We start from the raw sequence: 24,076 nt of genomic DNA, 5'->3' as shown, positions 1-24,076 counted from the left end.
GTATCCTGGTCCTGTATGTGGAGATTGTGTGACTGCCATATTAGAATTTTGTTCAGCTCCCCCAAATTAATATTAAGAATCCACGTTCTGCCTGGCATAACTCAAATGGAATCCATATATCACAGTGCTTCTTCCTTTGGATAGTTAGCGAAAACAATATTTATATCAATGTCTTCAAACACCTCAATGACTATTAACAAATTTGGGCTGAAAGGAAACAATTCTGAGAATTATTTTCAAGGGGACTGTCCTGAAGCTGTGGCTTTCTTATGGTGCTGGTTGCTTGTACTCCTCCACATGCATCCAAGTGATAGAAATCCCATCACTTACCCTTATCTATGAGGTATCCTCTAATTTGATATGAAAGTGTAAAAATGTTTTGAGAAATAGATCTCGGCAGAATTTACTGCAGATGCCCTACAAGCCTCTTCCAGTGGAATCATTTATCAAATATGTGAGAACATGTCATAGTGAGGATTTCTGAGCCTTGTCCTAAATTGCATTTTATATATGGATTAATGAATGAAGTAATAAATCAAGAAAGACTGCTGTGCTCCAATTACTCTCAGTTCCTTATATACAACTTCCTTTAATGTCCTACCTGCAAGGCAATGGGGGGAAGCAAGGGGGAGGGATAGCACAGAAAAAGACAGGACGGGAGAGAATCAGCTTTCCTCTTTGCAATGATTCTGCCTCGCGCTGCTTACCCTTTTTTGATTGTACTTGCACTGTGCTGCCTAAAAGCTGGGTGGAAAACAGAATTCTTCCCTCCCTGAAAACACTCGTGTGAGTTCTGGGAATGGTTTTTTTTCATACATAGCATAATCACTGGCTGTCTTCTAGAAAAAAGTGTACGTTTTACAGCATATTGGTTCTTTGTCTACAGTAAAGCGTGGAAATACATCCCACAAACTTAGGTATTATTATATCTCTTATTCCCCTAAAGTAGTCAGCTGCAGCCTTACTACTAACGTCACTAGTTAGATATAGTCCTAAAGGTCGCAGTTATAACAGAAAACAGCATTGATTTAACTGTCTAATCAAGCTAAGATAACTTGTTAGAAGATGAACTGAAACCAGATGAGACCATCTACATGAAGGGGTTATGCCTCTTAACCAATTTATCAATTTTTTTAATGATGTGAATTTGCTATATATACAAACCCAAAATGTCATGGAAATGCATTAACTTTCATAGTCAACACCCAGATAGCTCCTGGCAGGTAGTACGCAAGCAGAGTCCAAAAGTCTTTTCTAAGACTTTAATAAAGCAAATCTTCCTTCTGTAGCTTGTGGAATCTGTCTAGATTTATTTTCTTTCAGGCATTATAATGTCTTTGGGAAGAAGTGTAAATGAGGTAGAGACGTTTCTGGCTCCCAACAGTGGAGGGCTGTATGACTTGTAATCACAAGTGCTCTGACAATGTTTGCTATTCTGTTGCTGGAAAATCCCCCTTGCCCATCCTGAAGCTTTTTTTTTCTCCTTATCCTTCATTTGCATTCTCTCTTTCATCCAAACAACACCACAAGTTCAGCATTTCGACAGGTTGTCATCAGTATCATTCCTATCCTGAGGGCTAGATCCGTGATGTACAATTGTTCTCCACGGCCTCTTTCATCTTTCCTATATAGCGTTGAGGAGGATGCAAAAATATTTCAATGTTTTAACATGCACACTACTGTAGAAAGGGGGGATAACACATTTTAGCATTCAAAAGGGTGGATGCCAGATTAATATGACAAACCTGGAAGAAGCTGGATAGATAGGCAGGAAGAGATGACATAAGGTGCAGGAGAATGGGTTTTAAATTGGTGCTGAAACAAGCCATGTTAGCACTGATGTCATGAATTCATAGAGTGTTTGCATACCACAGCAAGTGTTTGTTTTCTCCTTAGGGACAGTTTGTGTTTGTTATAGCTGACAAGAAGAAAGGTGAGGAAGAAAGAGCTAGTGTAGTTTAAAGCATGATAGGGAAAAAAAAATAGTCTTTTATATTTTCCTGGTGTTTGGAGAATCGTTTGCTCTCTGCAACTTAAACAGATTGTAACTGGTGAAGGGTGGGAGTCCTTCAAAAGGAGGGACGTAGGGAAACAAAATGGGAATTGTGGGCTAAATTCTGAATGCTGAACTGGCCAGGATGCTGTCTGATAGAGGGCTCTAGAAACTTGAAGTCAAACAGACACTGGCAACTTGGGAAGCCATTTGCTAGTGATTTCAAGCCACCTATACTTTAGTCATCCTATCGACATAACATCAAACTGCTCAGACTGTATTTATCCTATAGCTAAAAGGAGCAGATTATCTGCACATTCAGCACACACACACATACTCACTTGCAGTGCAGTTTGACTCCAAAAATGGCCCAACATTTTGGGGTTTGTTACCCCTGTGCACACGGAGGGTTTCGAAAACAGTAGCTGACGGCAACCACTGAACAGTCCCACTGATGACGAACAAGGGAAAGTTCATTTCCCTTTGTCGTCTGGGTTGGCGCCATAGAAATAATAAATACTAAAATCAGAAAGAATTGTTTCACTACAGCAAGTAGATATACTCACTGAATATACACAGAGAATTGCATAAGAAATAAGTTTAACATAGAGCTACATTTTAAAAATAAAATAATTATCCTACTAAGTCTTTCTCAATAATATCAGGTTTTTAAAAGAAAAAATGATTTTCCTATGTATTGCAAGTTTTAGGAGCTCAGAATTGAGATGCAAAATAAAATCAGTATTTCAGGGTAGGACTGTCTCTCACTGCTTATTGTACAGTAGCCAGAGCAGTGTAATTTCCTGGTGAAGTACAAGAAGAAATTGAAGTGTGGTTCGTCCCAGAAGCTCACATTGCAGACAAGCGATGGTATTGTTAACTTCATTTATTTTTTTATCTGTGTAGAGATTTCTTTTTCTAATTGGAGATCCCTAACAAATACTCTAAAAGAGACAGATAAATGGTGAATTTTTATGTCTACAGCCATTCCCAGAACAGGTTAACTATCTTCAGGTGACACCTCCTTCGGCAGGCAATTTCTTGTTCTGTTCTTGCACTAATGGATGCTTAACAACCCAGCTCAGTAGAAACAGTGGAATTAGTTAGGCCAGGGAAGCTTTAGCAAATAATAGAATTTTAAAGAATTTGAGGGTTTGTATATTTGTTTTTCTCATGTAATAGTCTTGGCCTTCATTTAGATTTACAGCATTAGGGAATGTTTTTGAAGTATTTTATCCATGTATCAATTATTCTCTGAAGAGGGCTTCACTGTATATCTACAATATTGCACTTGTGCAGTAAAAACAAGCATCTGAAGAACCCTCATGAAAATACGTAAAAGCCAATTATTGTGATTTGTGTTTACATTCCAGCTGTCTTCTAATGAGATTTTTTCCATGCCATTAAAAAAAGAGGATAGTGCTGTCAATTTCTGGACTGAGATAAAGTTCATGAAAACATGTAAGTACATATTTCAGGTTTCGTCTTGTTGAGATATTTTCCTGAAAAGATATGGATTTAAACATACACAGGAGTGCCTTCATGAATTAAAACTTGATTTAACAGATATAAGTAAATGCACAATGAGACTGAATTCAACCACCGATTTGTAGCCCTGGGTTCCTTCCCAACTCAAAGGAACCTCTCGCAGTGCAGTTACTGACCATTGATGACAAATACCTGATGTATTTCAGGTCTGAACGGTCTAGACCATTCAGTAGGGCAGTCAACAGGACAGATCTGGCTTCCAGAGGATTTCTTCCAGCCCACTAATATTTCTACTTGACTTTGAGCTGGGGACAGATGATAAAAGGTAAAACCTTGTTACTGGCACCATGTGAATCCCAGCTTTTATGGAGTGCCTCTAGTCAACCTGCCCACACCCAGGCACAAAGATCTAGAAGCCACCTATAGCCCCACGCAGACGCAAATGTCTCTAGAAAGCAGTCTGCTGAGGCATCCCAGCACAGCCATCTGGCCCACACATACTGAAAAAGCTGAATTAACTCCTATAGGAAATGGGGAGTGGAGTGAATATGCCACTAGAACGTACCCAAACTGCAGCTGCTGTAACAGCACAGTGAATGTTCCCATTTCTTAAAGGGTGTCATGCATATCGAACCTTTCTCAGTCTTAATTACAAAACAAAAAATAATATGATCCTCTTACTGTATGTCTTTATTTACCCTCTCATCTGCTCTGGCATTTTAATATCCAAGTTTTAGTTAGAAACAGATGCCTCAGCTTTAGCACCCTCTTGTAATGGCTTAATACTCTAGGTAAGATCAAAGACAGGAAAAAGATGCTACACTGAGCACAACTTTTGAGCAAATGGGCTTGAATATTCATTAAACAACATTTAATTTAAACACCCAAACTCTAAAAGCAGCAACATATGGGCCTGTTTTATTTTACATAAACTGAATAGGAGGTTGTGCCATTAGTTTCTGCAGACATAATGTTCATTACAAATGAAGTATGTTTTCCTTTAGGGAATGCGCCACCATTTCTGTAGTGTTGTCATTCCCCCAAAAGGTTCAGTATACTCGCCGTATGAAGTACCCTTCTTGGCAATGTGCTTCAAAATGTAAACAAAATTCCCATAGATCTTCATCGACAAGGGGAACCTGGGGCAAATTAAATTCTTTAATGAGAAACAAACAAAGAAAAGAGCTCTCCCTTTTCAGTATTTTACCATGGTTAAGAGACTGTCTTGACTACATAGTTTGCTACATGGGTTTTCCCCTTACTCTTTGTGATTGAATATTTTTGCATCAATAACTGCGTGATATGTGGTTCTACAGTCCTCTGCTGGCTAAAGCATTACTTTGCACAATCTCTTTGAGAATCTACGCTGTTTTCTTGTATGCATCTTCACTGAAAAGCAAGATATTTGCTCTTGAAGTTTGTGTAGATTGAAATGGCTTGATAAAAACATTTTGGTTACTCAGCAAGCTCCATGAAAAGTATTTTACACATGCTCGTGTACTTCACATCCCAAGACAGCTATTTAAGTGGTAAAACAAACAAACAAAAAGAGGCTGAGCGTGATAAGTACTTGGAGAACTAAGCTGAAAAGCAAGAGAAGCATCACCAGATGTGAGATCGGAGGATCTGTTCTCTCTGTAGTGTTGCTGTAACTGTCACTAAGGTTATTGAGAAGTATTAATTGAAGAATGGACCTCAGAAGTACCTTGTGCATAGTGTTTACTTGGTAGGTGTCTGCTGTAGTATTCTTCTGTTTCCATTTATTAATTCTAATAAAAGGCACTGAAAGGTTTGTTTTGTTGTTTCTGGGGGTTTTGGTTGTTTTTTTTTTTTAAATTGAGAAACCCTCCAGAAATTATTTTGTATCTTTACTACAGAAAGAAGGTTAATATAGGACTGAGGAAGTGTGGCACCTTGATATACCTGGGAAGTGTATCTCCTTTCATCCACAGAACAGCAGCAATATAAAACACTCTACAATCTTCCCTCAACTCTAGAGACAGCAACTTCAGGTTCCTCCAGTTTTTTTGGCACTTGTATCCACAAAGTGCCAGTGGAGCACTGATTAACGAGTAAGAAAGAGACCGATCAATAAGTTGCTTTATATACGCTATGTGATCATTGTTCATTCCTACACAGTCTATGGGAAAGTAAAGCTAGAAAAAGCATCTGCAAGCAGAACAAATCTAAGAAACAAAGAGACACCATTGGGACGGAAAGGGAGGGGATGCAAAGTAGAAACACAAGAAACATGGAGATGTATCACTAAGGATATATGCCTTGAGACAGGTATCAGTGCAACAGCCATATAGAAGTCGCATTTCCTAAGAGTGAGTGGAAAGGACTGACACAGGTTTCAGAAAGCAGCGTAGTCCATATGCAACAGGCAGCTTGAATGAAGACAAGATATTCTCTTGGCTAAGCTGAAACTTGTGGGTTAAACAAACCTCAGGCTTCTTTAAGGGGACAGCAAAAGATGGAACATTGAAGAACTACCTACCCCCACCTCTTAAAACATTAAAATCAGTAGTGATCACACAAAGTATTTACTTTAAAGTTGTTTATGTTATGGAGTAATGAACTTTGATAATGAACATAGGGACATACATTCTGAATGAGTTGTAAACCACAAAGAGTGCCCTAGTTAAGCAGCCAGTTATGGATACAGCTGAATTGTGAGACTAAAAGGGTACAAAATTATGTTGGTCTGTCATCACTGACAAAAGTAAAAGTTAATCCCCACACAAGCCATTGGAGATGTCTGAGACATGGAAATCTGTTTTCAAGACATTTGATACACAGGAGTTTCTCTGTAGCAAAAATGGTTAAAATACTGCCAACTAGCCCCATCACCTCTGAAGAGAGCTTTTAAAGGAAGAGAAGAAAGTCATCTCATGAGCTATCTGAACCCAGCAGAAAGAATTAACTGCTCCTAGGTAGGGTCATTGCATCAGGCTGACAGTACTGGCCACAACATCAAACATGGACTAGTTGCTGGGTTGAAGTTTAAGGCTTGCACAGCTATTGACCCAAAGACTGCGTTGTAGAAAACCAGTAAGGCGGAGTGGAGCTGGTTGACGCTTGGTTGCATTCAGTGCTTCGTGTGCACTGAGCCTCTCACCGAGACTATTTCCACAGAAGCAAGTCCCATCTCTGGTTTGCTGAGAAAAAAGCTGGTCCAGCAGTTAGTGAGAGCATTACCTTGACACTGAGGTTCAATTCCCCAGCGCAACATTTGCTTGTTTTCTGACCTGGGGAGAAGTCACTACTGCAGGAGGTATTTTTATGCTAATAGGAGGTTCAAAGCTGCGCCAAGTCATTTGTACTTATGCTTTTAAAACACTCAGGTACTTAAATATCTTTGTACTTTATCCTTCTGTGCTTTGTCTGTGAAGTGGGAACATTGGAACGTTCCAGCCTCATAGAGATTTGTAAGGTTGTCCGATAACATCCTGCCATGACCATACCAGTGCCTGCACTTGCGTTCAATACCAGCACAGGCTTTTCTAAGGAGGCTCTCCAAGGTTTGGTCTGTGCGGCACCACGTTAGAGCTTCTGTAAAAGTATCTTAGTCCTACACTGAGGCTTTCACCCAGGTCATCAGGCATGCCGTACCAATGAAGTATTGCCAGGAGCCAAAAGAATACTGTTAAACTAACAAAAATATTTTAAAGCAATTATTTACGACACTGAAAGGAGATTTTTTTTTCAAAAGCACAAGTCAGTCACAAAAGGCAACTACCAGACATTTATGCCTGTGAATATTTTCACATTTAATAAAAACAAGAAAAAATTTTGATGTATATTGTAGTTGCTCAGTGTTTAATGCCAGATGTTTACTTTTCACCATTTCTTTGAGTCTGGGCAATTCAATTTCACCATGTTTTCTCTGGTTCATGCATTAGTACAGTGCTTCAGTGTTTGTTTAAACAAACATTAGGGAGTTTAATGCTGGGCAAAATATACTCTCATTTTAATTAACTCCTCAAAACCACAGAAGTTTAATATTTGTGTGTGAATATGAAGCAATTTCTCCCAATCCTAGGTCCTTACGTTAGTCTTTACTTTTGTAAAGCCCTGAAGTATGGCCTAGATCAATCTGACTTTCTTCAATAACCAGAACTGATCAATTAAAATAAATACTTAAAACATGAATTCTGATAGGTCTTAAGTTTTATAGTACTCCTCTACTTGCCTTTTAAAAAATAAAAATAAAAATAAAAAGCCTTAATTTGACTTCTAGTCTGTAGCAGGATCCATCAAACTACAAAGGAAACAGTGAAACCAACTATGCAAACACTATTGACCAACATTTTAAAAATCAACTTCTTCCCCCTTTTAATTTAAAAATATTAAGCCATTTCCATTGTGATTTTTACATTGGCTGCTAAACCAGACAGCAAACATAGAAAAAGGAAAGTGTCAGTCCCAATTTTCTACTTACAGCCAACACTGTGCAGGAGATATGGATCTGAGGTCATTTGTCACAGAAAAGTTTTATTATCAGTGATTGAAACCTGTTATCAAATCAACACAAACGATGCCTGGCTTAACAAACAGGCTAGCAAAAATTGACAGAAAAATGATAGCAGGGTAGCAGCTCCAGTACAATCAAATCAGATCATCATGAAAGGCAGTGAAGCATGTTTCTCCTAATGCGGGTCAGTTTGCAGCCTGGCCAGCTTCATTAGATAACAAGCTGTATTTTAACCCAATAAACACAAGCACAAACCATTATCATCTACCCCAGTGAAGCATTGCACTCACAGTTTTTGCTGGTTGTGTAACATCTACTGTGTTAACAGAAGCCACAGATGCTCCAAATGTCCTTCTGCCTCAGCACACTACTTGACCTTATTTAGGATCTCTGTGCATGAACAGCAGTAACTGGAAAGGAAGATGGAGCTTTTTTATTAGTAGTACTGGTTGCCAATGGCCAGCTCTTGGAAAAAACACAATTATCTTCTAGCATACAGATGTCTTTTAGCCACTTTTGCTGGCATTTCATTAGCTACACCCCCTACAGACAGCAAAGACTAAAATTAAGAGGCAACTTACTGAATTCCACATGAGGATAAAATTCCACAGGGGATTTTTTTTTTTTTTTTTAAGACATAACTAGAGTCCGCAAATGTTAACAACCAACATAAGACTAAGTTTCCATTTAATCCCTTTAAAGCAAAGGAGTCCAAAAGCATTTATGTACTAGGATGTGCCTACTCCTGACATTGACTTGTCAAAGCTTACTTAAACCTTTTCATTTTACGTCTTAGACGCATGGAACAAATGCGTTTATAGAAATAACTTAGTCTCATTGCTATTGTGTTCGGAACGTGAGGAACAAAAGAAACATTTGCCACCTATATTGGAAAGTTCTCCCGCTGAAATGAAACATTGCTAGCACTCAGAGCAAAAAAAAAAAAAAAAAAAAGAACTACTCTGATCTGGTCTCTGAGCACCACCAAAATATCCATCAAGAAAAGGCTCAGTATGTCTAGTTTTGCTCAAATAGCGGCACATGAGCAACAACTAGAATTTGAAACTTACTGTACAAATCTAATATCAACAGCTGCTACAAGACAATGTTCTATTTCCTCTGTGCAGGAAACTAATGACATTAATTTTGTACAGGAACTGACCAGAATAATATGGACAAGTTAATGTCTTCTGACTGTTGCAAATGGATTTGCAAGTGACCTGCATACTTTATTCCTTAAATGACACAGCTTCTATGAACAAAAAGAACCCACATCATCCTTTTATCCCTCTGCCTATTGGTACTGCAGTCTTCTCACAGCATACTATGCCTCATTTATTTCAAGCCACTGACAATATCAGCTTCATTTCTTCCCCTCAACATTTGTCCTCAAGCCTGTTACAAGCTGCTCCCTAGACAAAACAACCTCATTGCCCAGGTGATGCCAAATTTTACCATCTTTCATCTGTATCACAGTTATCTTTTTCTATGATGCCAAGACAATAATCTCTGCTCCTCCAGACTCTGCTTCCCCGATAAATCTTTCTCTGATCGACTGTAGTTTGTCTTTTGCCTTCTAGACTACAATCTCCTTCAGACAGAAGCCACTATTATCTGGCTGTGCCCTACATATCTCACTGAACATAGAGGTGGAACCTCAGCAAGAAGTTGGACTACTTGATCCAGTTTCAGTTAAGTCAAACCCTGAGACTTCTGCACTGCTTTTCAAGTATTTCACAGGAAGACTTCATTTACTCTTACTAGTCGAGCTATACAATTTTGAGTCCTTCCTATGAAAGAACCCAAACATTTTCCGTGGTAATTATGTCCCTTGTAAAAACCACGCAACTCAAACAACTCCTAGCCATTAAAAATGGTAAAGAGTTAATGAAAGTCTTTCCCCGTGTATCAATTTGAGATTACTCATCAACAGTTTAATTTAGACGTTCCTTCTCCAAAAACCCTTCACAGTCTAATTTGGGCTCCAGACTGGTCATCAAATAGACAAAATACTTGACATATTGAAATACGAAGGCCAGGCCAAAGTCTAAAAGCAGGCAACAGTGACAGAAACTACTACCTATAGATGATGGGATGTGCCAAGATCAGCAGGAAATAAAAGGGTACCTTCAGCGCACAGTAGGGAAAGAAGTAAAGATTCCTGTTCATCAATGCTTTCCACTTAATTGTTTTACCTCCCACAGGAAAGAGGATTAACCTAGAGTCTTCGCAGCAGGACACATGCATAAAACTTCTGAATTACAGAACATCTGCTACACATTGCTTAGACTGTAGTGTATGAAGGCAAAATGTTGGCAGAACAGAAACTCACATCAAGAGCTGCTTATGTCTCCAGGCTGTTGAAGCACCAAGATCTCAGATGACAGCTATTCAGTTGCTTGCCATTTTCCAGGTAGAATGATAGGAGAAAAGCAGCGCCACATCAACACAGCATGTTGCAGAATAGTGGAAGAACTCAAATAGGGGGATCTGATTTGATCAGTTAATTCTACATCACTTAATGTCATTTTGTCCCCTTCCCCATTTTTTGTGCTTAATGCCTCATCTTGCAAGACAAGAGTACAGCTTATGGATATGTGGCTATAACCTAACCATGCAACAAGGAAAGAGTCAATTGTTCTCTGGATTCACTAAGTATTTTTTGCTGTCAATCTTAAATCATCAAAATGGGGCATCAAATACCAAATTATGGCACCAAGCAATAAGACAGCCTATTTCAATCCATCTGCTTCAAAAAGTTACTGTACCTCATCAACAAACCTGTAATCAACAGCATGTAAGACATTATAAAATTGAGGAAGGGAACCTTTGATACTCCAACTCCAGAACTCAGTTCTGCTTCAAGAGGTACATGCCCGCTGGAACAGTACTGTTTACATAGTAAAGTCAAAACATCAAGACTATGCAAGACACATATACCTTTATGCCAGCACTTATAGATAGATCCTTTGTTGATTGCTTAAAATTAAGGTAAGGAGGCTTCTGAAAAGAGCAATTAGAATTTGTGCCAGCACTCTAGAGCTTCAAAGTAGTAAACACTCAGAAAACACTATGATCTTCACCGAAACAGATGGTTTCCATTCAATTCAAAAAAGAACCAGTGAAACAAAAATATCACTTAAATCCTCAGATCCTAAACACCACTATTTTTAATGCATATTTTCAAAGGTGTTGACCTCGTTGGCAGGGGACAATTCAGCTGCCTTTCAGCCTCTTTTATGAAAAACTGCTATACAAGTCTTCCTTGTATTTGTATTGCTGTGTTCACACCACCCCCTAGTGATTGTTCAATTATATTTAATACCATGACTCTTCTCTCCTTTGATGTTGAGCATTATATACAGAAAGGGTTTACTGCAGGTATTACCTTTAAAACAGGTTTAGGTTCTAACTCTAAGCCTTACGTGCATAACATTTGCTCCATATCCCTTACAATCTTTTTGGTTGTTAGAAATTCACTGTCACCTACTCAAAATATATCTACAGACGCAAAAGTTCAGCGCACATACTGTATTTAAGTACACAAATCCCACTTTTAATACCTCTCTAGCAGTTCTTCAGAATTTAATATACTTACCTTTGGGAAGAACATCCAATAGGTACCTATCTTTGAAGGTCTGTGCCAAGTAAAAAAAGCCTTTTAACTTCCACAGGACTTCAGAATCAAAACTATTATTTTAGAAGCCATTACTGGGTTTCACCATCCCCTTAGTCTAACATCACTAGTTCACCTATGTTTAGAAGAAATTGGAGTACCCATCCTTTCACCAGGGCAACTGCCTACTAATCCCAGTTACTAACCTCAATAAAGGCAGAAACACTACAGCATGAGGTACAGAAAATTTACTGTACAGCTAAAAGTGTGATGCTGCTGAATGCAGACAACAGCAACCCCACTAGTTCAAGACTCAGACTGAAGGTACTAGAAGAGGCATTAAATGCTTTATCTGTACTTACCAGATCTTGTATGAAGTTATTAGGACAACAGTATCCCCTTCCAACCACTTTAACAACTCTAACTATAGGGTTGTTGGTTTTTCCCCAAACACTAAGAATGCCTTACCTGTGTTACAATATGCTGCCTCAGTACAAAGGTAGTACAATTTAAAAATACTGTACATAGATAACAATCAAGTCAGAGCCTTCATCAGCACAGCTGCTAGAGCTGCCCAGTTTGTTTCAGTCCTATTTCAAGTATAAAACTTCTATTTTGCTTGCTACTCAAAACACCTGCACCAGAATGCCCACACTTCTAGCATAGAGCATGCCTCATCCAGCCACTAATCCAATCTTAAATGACTCCTTTAACACTACCAGATGAAACATTAGGGGGTACTGCACAATTTGCAGACCAGAGACAGACCCCAGAGCCTGTCCTGACAACTCAGGAACAGAAGACAAGTCATGCCTGACTCCTTTATTAGCAAAAATCTTAACTGTGGAAGTATGCAGCTCTGAATATCTCTGTCTACATGTTTTGTTCTCCCTTCAGCTATATTCTACAGGTCTATATAATATAGGCAGTAAAACAAGCACATCTTAAAAGGACTTTCCAAACCACACTTTGCACACCAGATGACAAAAGCGTACCTACTTCTATGAACTAACACTGCCTGCCTGGAATTAGGTTATACTACTACCTGTAGAAAGCTCTGATTCACTTCAAATTGATACTCAAAACAAGAGGTTGTTTAATTACGAAAAGATTTTAATACAGTGCAAACAGTGCACCAATCCTTAATTTCTCAAACTTTACAAAATGGTAGCTTTCAAATCAAAACTAAAGGGTAAACCAGCATTTTATTGACATTGTTTATTTGATGTTAAAGCCAGATGAGCAGCTTCTTTCCAGAATAATTCTTTCTATACTTCTTCATAGAATAATGTAGTCTGTAAAGGAAAAGATAGATCAGTGCCACACGATTAAAATGATTTTTTACACTCATACCTTTATAGAGCCTGAAACACTGGTTCCCAAACAAGTCAGGTGAACCACACTGCCTTTCTTAGAAGAACATAAGGTTCAAAATTTCACAGTACTGTCATGGGAATAAATGAGAGCCTAGATTACAGCACTTCTGTAGAAGAACTCAAAAAGCTGCAATTGCTTTGCTAGCTTTCTGTTTAAGACATTACACTCACTACAACAGCTCCCAGACAGACTGTTAAAGTTGCTTTAAACTGAGTCATTCGGACCATTTGTAATAAAACCAGAGTTTTGTCTGTAACAGTTACTGCCCACAGCACATCCAACTCACTTATGTTTCTGCAGGAAAGATATAAAAATATAGTCTAGGACTTGTCTAAAAGAGCATCAGGTTTGTTTACAAAGAATTTACTTGAAATAAGTATCTGTAAGAAAACAACAGAAATTTGTTCTCAAAATAGAAATCATACTACTTCAATCTATGCAAGACAATAAAAAACCAAGGTGTACCATCCTCTCCTTAGCATACGTACAAAAAGCTAATGTAAGCCTTGTTCACAATAAGACTAAATAATCAACAGTTTTAGCAACAGTAAATCTGAACTGCCTCATTTATTATTTCAGTCTTTATACTAATGAGGTATTACATGAAAGTGGAAGTCACTTAAATTATCAACTCAGTAGTAAGCACAACAGTGATTTGTAAATATTTAAGTGTTTCTTAGTCTTAAACTGTTGCACTGCATTCTATGTCAGCACAAGTACCATGGTCTGCATAAATCAACATTAGACATATGTCATTGTAATGACTACAGACTACTGAACGTCTACCCTTACAAAGCATTCTGAAGTCATACCTGTTACCCATTTTCCATCTGAAGTATGTTCATTTACTGAAAAAGAAAAAGCATTAATTAGTAAGAGAATAGTTTTATCAAGTTCCACTATTGTAGAAGATGGAGCTTTAAGGCTTTTTACTGACACTCACAATATGCTTTTTCCAATTACCACAGCGAAATGTGATAGGAAAACCTCAAAGTTTTGATTACTGTAGAGGCTGAAGACTTACATTTCACTCATTCCCTCAAACTCAAAATGGGACCTAACAATAGCTGTTCAGAGGTTAAGTAATACTGAGAGCGCAACTACATGTTCAGTTACACCTACAGGCTACAATGGCTTAAAGTGCCTATCCATCCACACTTCTGTTTGATCAAGTTTTTAAAAAAAAAAACCTTACTGTTTCGAAGGCTCACATGTCAGGCTGTCACAACTACAGTTGTGACATTAAAAGGTAGGGTGGGGGTTTGTTTGCATTTCAATATCCTAGGGTCTATGGGTCACTGCTCTGAATGCAAACACTAGGTGAGGGACATCCACATCTACTTGTTGCAAATTTTTATGCAAGCTCAGCAAACTACAGAGCTACAGAATATATTAAGTAACACAAACTACTTTAAAATACTTCTCTTGAAACTGCAGGGAAAACAGAATGGGAATTCTGAAGGAGTGAGAAGTAAAAGGAAGCACGAAAGAAAACTTTTAACAGTCAGACATCATGTCTGACTTAAAAGTTAATGAAAAACTATTCAGGTATGATTCACTATTTCAATAGTTTTCATGCCTACATGGTACATAACTCTTACAACAATATAGACTTGCCTGATGTCTCAGAATCAAGTGCCTACACATTTCTGAGATAAACAGTTTTCACAGATTTTATAGGTGGACTCCAAAACATATTCCAGGACTCCTATTAAAAATTCTTCCACATAGCTGTGATAAAGGATGATGAACCATACCACACCATGTTTAAACATGCATTTTTCGAGACAAAGCTTTAAGACACAAGTGTATTCCACAACCTTTTTTCTGTGCTGCATCACAGAACTCTTCTCAACCAAGTTTTCCAGAAAGCATGTAAATGAATGTCTTTAGTTCAATGCGAGGACACAAAGATTAACGAAACTGGTAAACAAGTAAGATCTAACCCATGCATACTTATCAACTAAAAGATCACTTAAAAAGACATTAAAAAACCTCTAATCAAAAACACAGTTCACCTACTACTGAGATTGCATGCTAGTTTGAGAAGCACTTGATACAGAAGTCACATCTGCTATATAATTATCACAGCACATGATCCTGGTCTTAAGTTTCTAAAGTGTTTATATGCTTTAAGAGCATTTCTATGAACTGGACAGCTTTAGTAATTCAAGTGACAGTCATTTAACCATTTTGCATTAACACTCAACAACAGCTACCTTGAAGTGCAAAATTCTAGAAGGGAAGTTCATCCATACTACTGGTATCAGTGCAACACTAAATTACTCCCTTGACATTGACAAGGGGGTGTATGTTAGTGTTACTGCTATACCAAACGCTAATTTGTGCTGTTATACTGTAAACAATTGTCAGACTTCATTATTAAAACAGCACTAAAGCAGAAAGGAAAAAGGCTCCAAATCTTACCTAGTAGAGTAGCTCTCTCATCTAGTAGTTTGCAGCAACACTGGTTTATTTCCATCCAGTGATAACACGAATTTCACTTATACACTAAGTAAAGAATTTCACGGAGATTTCTAATTTCACTGTAATTTGTGTCTTAACTTGGAATACCGCAGGCCAATAGCTAAATACAGTTTAATGCTGACAACTGTGTTGTTTCCAGCCACCCTCTCAGATGCACTAAGCTGTGATGTGACTTAGTTTTCATAAAGATGCACAGCTACTTTCACACAGAGGTCAAGTTACACATGCAATTGCACTGTACTACTTTGAATCAGAACCTGGGGTGTTCTGAACCAATGCCTCAAATCAACAGCATTGAGTTTCTTCGATTTCTTCTCCCTGGGAATTCCTTATTTTAATGTTGTTTCACTAGTTTCAAAAAAAGCCTTGTTCGCTATTAGCCAAATTTTATTCCTAAGTTGCACAGAATGAAGTTCATTATGTAGTTATCTGAACCTTTACAGGACAGAAGCCAGTTTAAAGCAAACACGCATGTATGCAAGGCAGTACAGTGCTTCAATTAGAAGGATGGACACACGTTTTAGTGATGTATAATTCAGTCACCACATCCATGCTCATTTCCAGTACCTGCTAGATACTTCATTTCTGATGGAAAATTCCAAGAAAGTAGAAAAAAGCAAAAGTGAAGATTACTAAAGTTCAAGATGTCAAGGCACTTCAGCAGCTACAGAACTAAGCATCAAAACCCACCACCCTCTCTCTCCTTGTTAAAACACTTGAAAAAACCCACTTAGCTGCACAGCTTACTCAGTATTTTTCAGAGGACAAAAAGCTGCTAAGGAAGATGACTGTCTTCACACCCGGGCTATTCCTCAGTTTTGGTGGTTTTTTTGTTTAATGATAGAGGGATTCTGCCTCCCTCCAAGCTGCTTATATCAAGTTCCAGCCACAGCCCAGAAAGCTCCCATCAGGGGAAAACTCCACTATCTTGGGAATCAGTCACTTAAACCCAGGATAACGCAGGCTGTCTACCTTATTTCTATTTACACACTGTCCTCACTGCCTACAGCACCACACATCCTTAACAAAATCTCCTCAGTAAATAACACCATAAACAACAGTAACTTGGTGGAGTAAGCATTAGATATTTAGGTATTCTGAGTAACGAGTGTTAAGATTATCTAATTTGTATGTTGCAAGACTGAGTCATGCGATTAGAGCAAGACTGAGTTATGCGATTAGAGCAAGACTGAGTCATGCGATTAGAGCAAGACTGAGTCATGCGATTAGAGCAAGACTGAGTCATGCGATTAGAGCAAGACTGTTAGATTTACAAAAGTTTAACTTTAGTTCAAGTGACACATAGGAAACAATCATTTAAGAAGCGTTGTTTCACTTCATATCAGCTAAGCTTGCAGCAGTGAGGAACAAAACTAAGCTACTGAGCTGATAACAAGCTATACAACACCACACAGATTACCTTCTGTTATCCAATAGAACAGGTGAAAGAAATGGAAGAAAAACAACGTTATTCTGTTGAAGAATTTCTAAACAACATTTCAAAGGCAACATGCTCACTGTAGCTTACAGATATTCTTATCCTACCTTCTTGCCAGCACCAACATTTGCCTTGGCTGTGCCCCTGACTTTCTTCATTCTGTTCTTACGCTCCTTTCGTTGCTTCCTAGAAGTCTTCTTCTTTTCATACAAGCCATGCTATTAAAAAACAGTTAGAATTGCATTTAACATTGTTTCACTGATAGTAACTCTGAATTTAAGTTTGCTATTTCTGGACTCTTCAAATACTGTTTAAATTTGAAATATTAGCTAAACAGCGAGACAAGTTCACTAACTAATGAATGATTCAACACAGAATATAAGCACTAAAGTAGCACACGGATCAGCCCCATCTCTTACGCTTCTTCAAGACCTTTAGTAGTGGTTAGTTATCTCTTACTGCTAAATGTCACTGGTAACATCAGTTTTGCCCTCCCAATTCCCCTGTAACGTACAATAAAAAACTTACCCTATTTTACAAATGCATAAGCTAACCTACGCTATTTGAAGACCTCTTATATAACTCTGAGTACACCAACAGTACTTTCACAAAACTTTAGCTTTTACACATGTAAACCATGACTAAACACTTCAAAACCATCCTGTTTTCAAGTTACCAGAAAACAACCTACCCTGGCAAGCCTGTGCTTTGGTTCATTTTTCTTTGCATAGTCCAGGGAATCATAGATCATGCCAAAACCTGTTGTCTTGCCACCACCGAAGTGAGTTCTGAAGCCAAAGACGAAAATTACATCAGGGGTTGTCTTGTACATTTTTGCCAGTTTTTCCCTGATTTCTGTTTTGGGGACTGTGGCCTTCCCAGGATGAAGAACATCAATCACCTAAGAAGGAATTTTTATAAGTTGTATAAAAGGTCAATATCCAGTACAACAGCCAAGTGCTACAGTCCCATCATGAGCTTAACGCTTAAAGTAACCCACCTTAGCAGTAGAAAGTATTATTAATTTGATACAAAAGTGTTCCTAAGTTTCCTGCTTCATAGAATCATTTAGCTTGGAAAACACCTTTAAGATCATCGAGTCCAACCGTAAACCTAACACTGCCAAGTCCCACTAAACCACATCCCTAAGTGCCACATCTACACATCTTTTAAATACCTCCAGGGATGGTGACTCAACCACTTCCCTGGGCAGCCTGTGCCAATACTTGACAACTCTTTCAGTAAAAAAATTTTTCCTACTATCAATCTAAACCTCCCCTGGTGCAACTTCAAATGACAAAACAGCTCACTACTTCACCATCAAGATTTACATTCAGCATGCATCAACACATTTAAACGTGTAAGCTCTTACAATAAGAGCTCTGGAGATTTTAAGAGCCCTTTACTTATAGTGGCTAAAAACCACTTGCAGCCCCAAACCAACAGACAAATAATTAAAAGCAATTTTCTGTATTCTTTTACCATCTGCTTGCGCTGAAGAAGCCTGTTTGTCATGAACTTTCTAGTTCTGATGGTCACTGTGTCATTCTGCAAGAGAAGATACAAAGTAAAACAAAACAATAGCTACACACACAATTCAAACTTAATAAGCACATAAATAATGCATGGTACAGCAACAGTCAGTAGTCTCTCACACGCTGACAGTGAACTCATGACCTAAGTGGACCAGTCCTGGGCTACAGAAAACACATCTGAAAGTACACTAAAAACCCAACAAACTCATCCCCAGTTTTCAAACAACACAGCACCACACATACCTCTACCACTCTGAAAAGCTGAAGCAGCTTTTAATGAAAGACATGGATTACAAGCCCAAGCACTACAACAATACAACAGAAGTTTCCTTAACAAACCTATATATAGCCATTTCCTTAATGTCGAAGTTTCCTTAAAAAACCTATATGTTACTGTTTCCTTAGTGCTTTCAGACAAGGACAGCCATGAGACTAATACATGAGCATGATCTACAGCGCCCCTTTAACACTTTAAGAGAAAAAAATACAACGTTACACTACTATCAAAACCTAGAACTACTCCTACCGACCTGCAGCATGGAGACACAGCAGGCCAAACATATGCCCCGGCCCACAACCCAGAGCTCGCTGCTACAAACCGGCACCGACGCGCCGCAGCTAGGCCGCAGGAACGCCAGCCCGAAGCGGGAGGACAAGCCCCCATTCAGTTTCCGCCATACCTCCGCAGCCCGCTACAGGCAGACCAGCCCGTCGGGGCCCGGCAGCTCGGGAGCCCCGGGGAACAGGATGGCAACAGTACGGAGCAGATTACCGCGCACCAACCCGGGACACTCACCATCTTGGCGGCTGCCTCCCTGCCAGCGAGCGAGAAAAGGAAGGCCGCTGTCCCCGCAGCCAATCATAAGGCGGCGCAGGGGTCCTTCGTGCGGGGGCGGAGCCGCGCGTAGGGTTGTCCTTCCCGAGCCGGACCCAGAAGGAGGCGGCAGGGGTGGCTGATGGGCGCCTGATGGCGCCTGATGGCGCCGGGGTGGAGGCAGGTGCCTTCGGCCTGGCTGTCAGCGTGGTGTATCTTTGTGGGGGCAGGCCCAGCCCCGCGGCCGGCCATGCGGCGAGGCGAGGCGAGCTCCCGCACTGTGTGCTAGCGCTGCCGCGGGGTTGGTTCTGCCATCCCGGCCAGCTTCGCCCCGCTGCTGGTGACCAGGGCCTGGACTGGGCTGCTGTGGGGAAACCAAATGCAGAGCCGCGAAGTGAGCTTAGTGGCGCAGCTCCTGGCACCTGGGGAGCCGTGGTGGTTGGCTTGTAACAGTACCATGGTCGGCAACGGAGCGCCCGCGGGCCCCGAGAGCGCTGGGAGTCAGCGTGAGCGGTGGCCGTGAGGAACGGCCGGGCCGAGGCGGGGCTGCTGGCAGGGGCCTGGCTCTGCCGGCATCTCTCACGGGAGGGCTCGGGAGACCGCCCCGGGAGGGCTCCAGCTGTGCCCCACTAGGGGGCGCTGCAGGCGGAGGCCGCTCTGCGCCGCTGCCGCTCTGCGCAGCCGGGTGGGCCGGCTCTGCGCCGCCGCGTGCGCCGGCTCTGCGCCGCCGCGTGCAGCCCCGCCGGACGCTCAGGGGACGCCGCCGGGCCCCCCGCCGCCGCCGCCGCCGCCGCCGCCATGGTGAAGGAGCAGTTCAGGGAGACGGATGTGGCCAAGAAAATGTGAGCGGGGCGGTGTCCTGTGCGGCGGGAGGCTCCCGGGTGGCCGCTCCGCTGCCCGCCGGCACGGCGGGGGCTGTGCGGCGCCCCGCGCTGAGGGGAGCCGGCGTTGCCGCGGGGTGGGCGCGGGGGCTGTGGCGGCCGGCAGCAGCAATCCCAGGGTGTCGCGCAACTGCTATAAAAGGACCCGCGAAGAAGTTTAGTGTGTAGGGGAGCGGAGGGTGGCTGATGTTACGGCTAGTCCGCTTTTAAAAGCTGTGGTGTAGGCTGCGCTCTCCCAAGCCTTGCTGGGCTTGGCTCAGGCTGCTGGCGAGGCTCGCGGGTGGCTGTGCTTGTGGGCAGCTGTAGGGTTGCCCAAGAACGTCGATAAATCCCCCAGATATAAACCACCAACTCACTGCCAAACACCTCTGTTTTTTTATAGTTATACAAAAAGACCCTGCTTCAGCAATATTGTGAATCAACTTAGCCACCTTTGCATTGCTTTTAAATATATATGTGTGTATGCCTGTAGTTATAAGTATTTCTGCATATGTATGTGCACATACATGCATGTGAAATTTCCATTCTAGAAGCCACATCTGTTTTGGCATGAAATCTCCAGAGGAGATGCGTCAGCAAGCTCACATTCAAGTGGTTAGCAAAAACTTGTATAGTCAGGACAACCATCACTCCCCGCTGCAGTATGGAGTACTTGACCATCGCATGGTGAGAACTGGGGTTTTTTTTCCAACCTTTTTTGTAGAATTACTTGAAGTCGTTAAAAATAAGTTGGGATGACTGAAATTTACTGCTCATCCAAAATACATGCAAATGTGTCTCTACTTGAATTGCATAGACTGTTGAAGCAGTGACAGTTACTTTCTTCATGCTTTTGGTCGGTTCAGGAAAGCATTCTTTTGAGGCAGGAGATAAGTTCTTTCTGCCTAGTTGTTGGCAGACCCACAGACATCCATCTACAAAATAACATATTGTAGATTAGCAGGCTGTAGATCAGTTGCAAAAGCTGTATGAATTAATGTTGCTGGTATCGGTAGGGCCTGTGTGTGAAAGACGTTTTTCTTAAGGATTGGAGTGAATGTAATGCTAGTGACATGCTTCTGATGCTGTGAAGATGGAGTAAGCGCTGTGGGTCTGCTGTCAGGATGGCTGGCTAGCTTAAGAACTGTTGTATTTTCTATGTATTCAGTTGATTATAGCTAAAATTTTTTTCCTATGTGTGTGTTCCCCTCCTCCCAAAGGGAACCAGTGAAAAAGACCGTCCCTGTGAAACCTGTGGAAAAAATCTAGCTGATTGTTTAGGACATTATGGGTACATTGACTTAGAACTGCCCTGTTTTCATGTTGGATACTTCAAAGCTGTGATAGGCATCTTACAGGTAAACACGATTATGATTTCTTGTCAGTTTCTAGTCTAGAAAAAGGAAATTATCAGGAAAGATGAGGCTTGAAAGAGTAATTGAGAAGACCAAAATAAGGTTTTATTGTAAGTTTTATCTTTATGCATCTTGTGTTTTGTAAAATAACTGTATTTAAATACCAGTCTTAGTGATGTAAATACATCCATTTTATTTTATGTAATCTCAGACTGAGTAATTTAATCCATTGTTTTTCTGTAGTAGTTTGAATTAAATGTATGCAGTATAACTTGCTTTTTAGGACATCCCAGTAAATCAAAGCTCTGTTTGCTTTATATGGATCTTTAAGATCCTGCAGAGCTTAGATAGGTATTTGCCTCATTGAATGTATTTTTTTTCCCATGTACTTTTTTTGTGTATTACAGCATATGGATCGGTTTTTCAACCAAGGCCATTGTATTTCATTCAAAAAAACCCAGCATTCTGTTGAAGAACTTAAGTTATAGTAGAAGAGGTTACATCTCTGAATGTGTCTGTTAAACAACTGTGTTTGTATGTGTTTACATTTAAGATGATCTGCAAAACCTGTTGCCGTATCATGCTGTCGGTGGAAGAAAAAAAACAATTCTTGGATTACCTGAAGCGACCTGGCCTTACATACCTTCAGAAGAGAGGACTAAAAAAGAAAGTGTCTGAAAAGTGCCGAAAGAAAAACACTTGTCCTTACTGTGGTGCCTTTAATGGTGAGTGTTGACATTAGCAGTTAGTGATAGTTATCTGTTGTGATGGTTTTTATCTTGGCAGCTGTGACAGGCATCAAAATCTTGAATATCCTTGTTCATTCCACAGCTAATGGGTATTCTCTCTGGCCCTTATTAAGAATCTGGTAATTGCATTCTTAATGCCAAGCATGTGCGTGTTCGTATTTCATTTATGTGGATATAGACATTGTCCTAATTGCTTGTTTTGTTTCATGTGATATCTCTTCATGGCAGTAACCAATATTTGATACTTGAATAATAGCAAAAAAAACCCTGCTTAACATGTTTTTAAAAATATTGGGAGCTATTGTCAGTGATCAGTACCTTAACATAGAAGCATTCGTAGACTTTGTAATTTTGATTGGACTTTATTCTTCATCGTTGTATTAAATTATCCTTCTTAAGATTAGATGTGCTTGTCATCCTCTAGGAGGGTATGTTCTGCAGTTTGGCAGTATTCGAGCTGTGATGATCTCGGGTTACACTGGAATTTGTTCCTCAGGGCAGAGTATCTTAATAAGATTTCACATTTGTTTTTCAAAATACTTTTTTTTCCTTCACGTACACTGATCAAGTAATACTGCTGTTAAAGGACTTGCAGTGTTACAGATTCATAGTGGATGGTTAATTCAGAACTTAAAACTTTACGGTTTTAACTCATGAAAATTGTGGGTTGTTTCTTATAATGATCAACAGCCTGAATAAATAGAGAGCGAGCTGCTTCACTGTAAGTGCCACATATACATATACGGGGCACAAACAATAGGCATTTACAAAATTAAGTGGTAGGTCAGCATACTTCAGTAAAAGTGGTTGAGTTTGGAAAGCACTTGTACTAGTCTGTGGAAGTTTTATGAATCATGTTACCTGCATGACGTGAAAATATTTCTCAGATTTTTCTGACAATTTACTCCCAAAATTACTTTAGAAGATAGTGGCATGATATATAAATGGCACATCTTAGTCCTGTTTTTAGTGTGGGAACTTCTACTTTAAGAAAATATCTGCTGCGACTGAGGTGAAGCTGAATTCAAGTGTGGGCTAAACCACCTGCTTTCAGCTTCAGAAGCTGCATCATGATCTAGGCACACCAAGCCAGCCATACCAGGAGATATGACCTGATTGTTCTCTTCTTGTTTTGTGAGTTTAGGAAACTGGTTAATAAAGCTGCTAAAGTTTTATTTTATTCTTGTGTTCACTGAAGGTTTAACTAGTTTTGGAACTGTAGCTTACTTGTTTTAAGTTTTGGGGTTTGGTTTTTTTTTTATTGTTCAGTGTTTTTGTTGTTGTTTTAAAAAAAAAAAAACCCTACTAAACTAAAACAACCCACATTTATTTGCTTGCAGGAACTGTGAAGAAGTGTGGTTTGTTGAAAATAATACATGAAAAGTACAAGACCAACAAGAAAGTCGTAGATCCAATAGTATCTACTTTTCTCCAGTCCTTTGAAACTGCCATAGAACATAACAAAGAAGTAGAACCCTTACTGGGAAGAGCTCAGGTGAATTCTACGATGACTTAAATTTTCTGCTAGTTTTTGTGTGTGAAATAAAACTCCTCAAAGGTTTTCAGTGTAGCAGCCTAAGCCTTGTGGTGGTCCAAGATTTTCATATACCGGAAGACACTTGAAGAATGTTTGTATTTATTGCAATAATGTTAGCTTTGCTAAAATGAGAAATTTAGTTTATTGGTATTTTCTGATATGTAGCTTTCTGTCTGTAAAGAAGAGAGGTGTTCTTGGTGTGTTACACTTCTATAAGCTAGAGAAGGGAGAAGAAATATAGGCCCATATAAACTCTGCATGTACATGTAGATTTACTGTAACTCCGAGATTATTACAATAAGCAGATTTTTTTTTTTTTCTTCAGAAGAACTTAATGTTGAGAAGGAGAG

At 39.9% G+C, this 24,076-nt stretch overlaps 2 protein-coding genes across 6 annotated transcripts in view; one reads left to right on the top strand and one right to left on the bottom strand.

Moving 5' to 3' along the window:
* Positions 1–12,666: 12,666 nt before the first annotated feature.
* On the bottom strand, positions 12,667–19,258 carry RPS24 (ribosomal protein S24). 3 transcript variants are annotated; one of them, XM_050898959.1, is made up of 6 exons: positions 19,208–19,258; positions 18,359–18,424; positions 17,568–17,777; positions 16,984–17,094; positions 13,764–13,799; positions 12,667–12,869 (listed from the first exon to the last, which is right to left on the bottom strand). In XM_050898959.1, exons 1-5 carry the CDS (start codon positions 19,208–19,210, stop codon positions 13,797–13,799), a joined length of 393 nt encoding a protein of 130 aa, XP_050754916.1. In that variant the 5' UTR covers positions 19,211–19,258; the 3' UTR covers positions 12,667–12,869; positions 13,764–13,796. The 3 variants fall into 3 exon arrangements, with proteins under 3 accessions (XP_050754916.1, XP_050754917.1, XP_050754915.1); XM_050898960.1 differs by lacking the exon at positions 19,208–19,258 and adding an exon at positions 19,092–19,142; XM_050898958.1 differs by lacking the exon at positions 19,208–19,258 and adding an exon at positions 18,942–18,965.
* A 718-nt stretch (positions 19,259–19,976) lies between these two features.
* The window catches only part of POLR3A (RNA polymerase III subunit A), a 38,861-nt gene continuing 34,761 nt past the window's right edge, over positions 19,977–24,076 (top strand). For all 3 annotated transcript variants that reach the window (XM_050898819.1, XM_050898818.1, XM_050898820.1), the window contains exons 1-5: positions 19,977–20,067; positions 20,637–20,772; positions 21,306–21,443; positions 21,994–22,165; positions 23,530–23,684. In XM_050898819.1, coding sequence (XP_050754776.1) covers positions 20,024–20,067; positions 20,637–20,772; positions 21,306–21,443; positions 21,994–22,165; positions 23,530–23,684 — 645 coding nt within the window. In that variant the 5' untranslated portion in view covers positions 19,977–20,023. The remainder of the gene's footprint in view (positions 20,068–20,636; positions 20,773–21,305; positions 21,444–21,993; positions 22,166–23,529; positions 23,685–24,076) is intronic.

This window comes from Gymnogyps californianus, chromosome 6 (genome assembly GCF_018139145.2).
Source record: "Gymnogyps californianus isolate 813 chromosome 6, ASM1813914v2, whole genome shotgun sequence".
Lineage (NCBI taxonomy): Eukaryota > Metazoa > Chordata > Aves > Accipitriformes > Cathartidae > Gymnogyps > Gymnogyps californianus.
This window is presented reverse-complemented; position numbering and strand designations above follow the sequence as displayed.

Coding starts and splice junctions, on each gene's coding strand:
- RPS24 (XM_050898958.1), bottom strand. Junction 17,778..18,358: donor TTCTTCAGCGCAAGCAGATG/GTAAAAGAATAC, acceptor ATTCCTTCTTAG/GTGATTGATGTTCTTCATCC. Junction 17,095..17,567: donor CAAAGCACAGGCTTGCCAGG/GTAGGTTGTTTT, acceptor GTTTTTTAATAG/CATGGCTTGTATGAAAAGAA.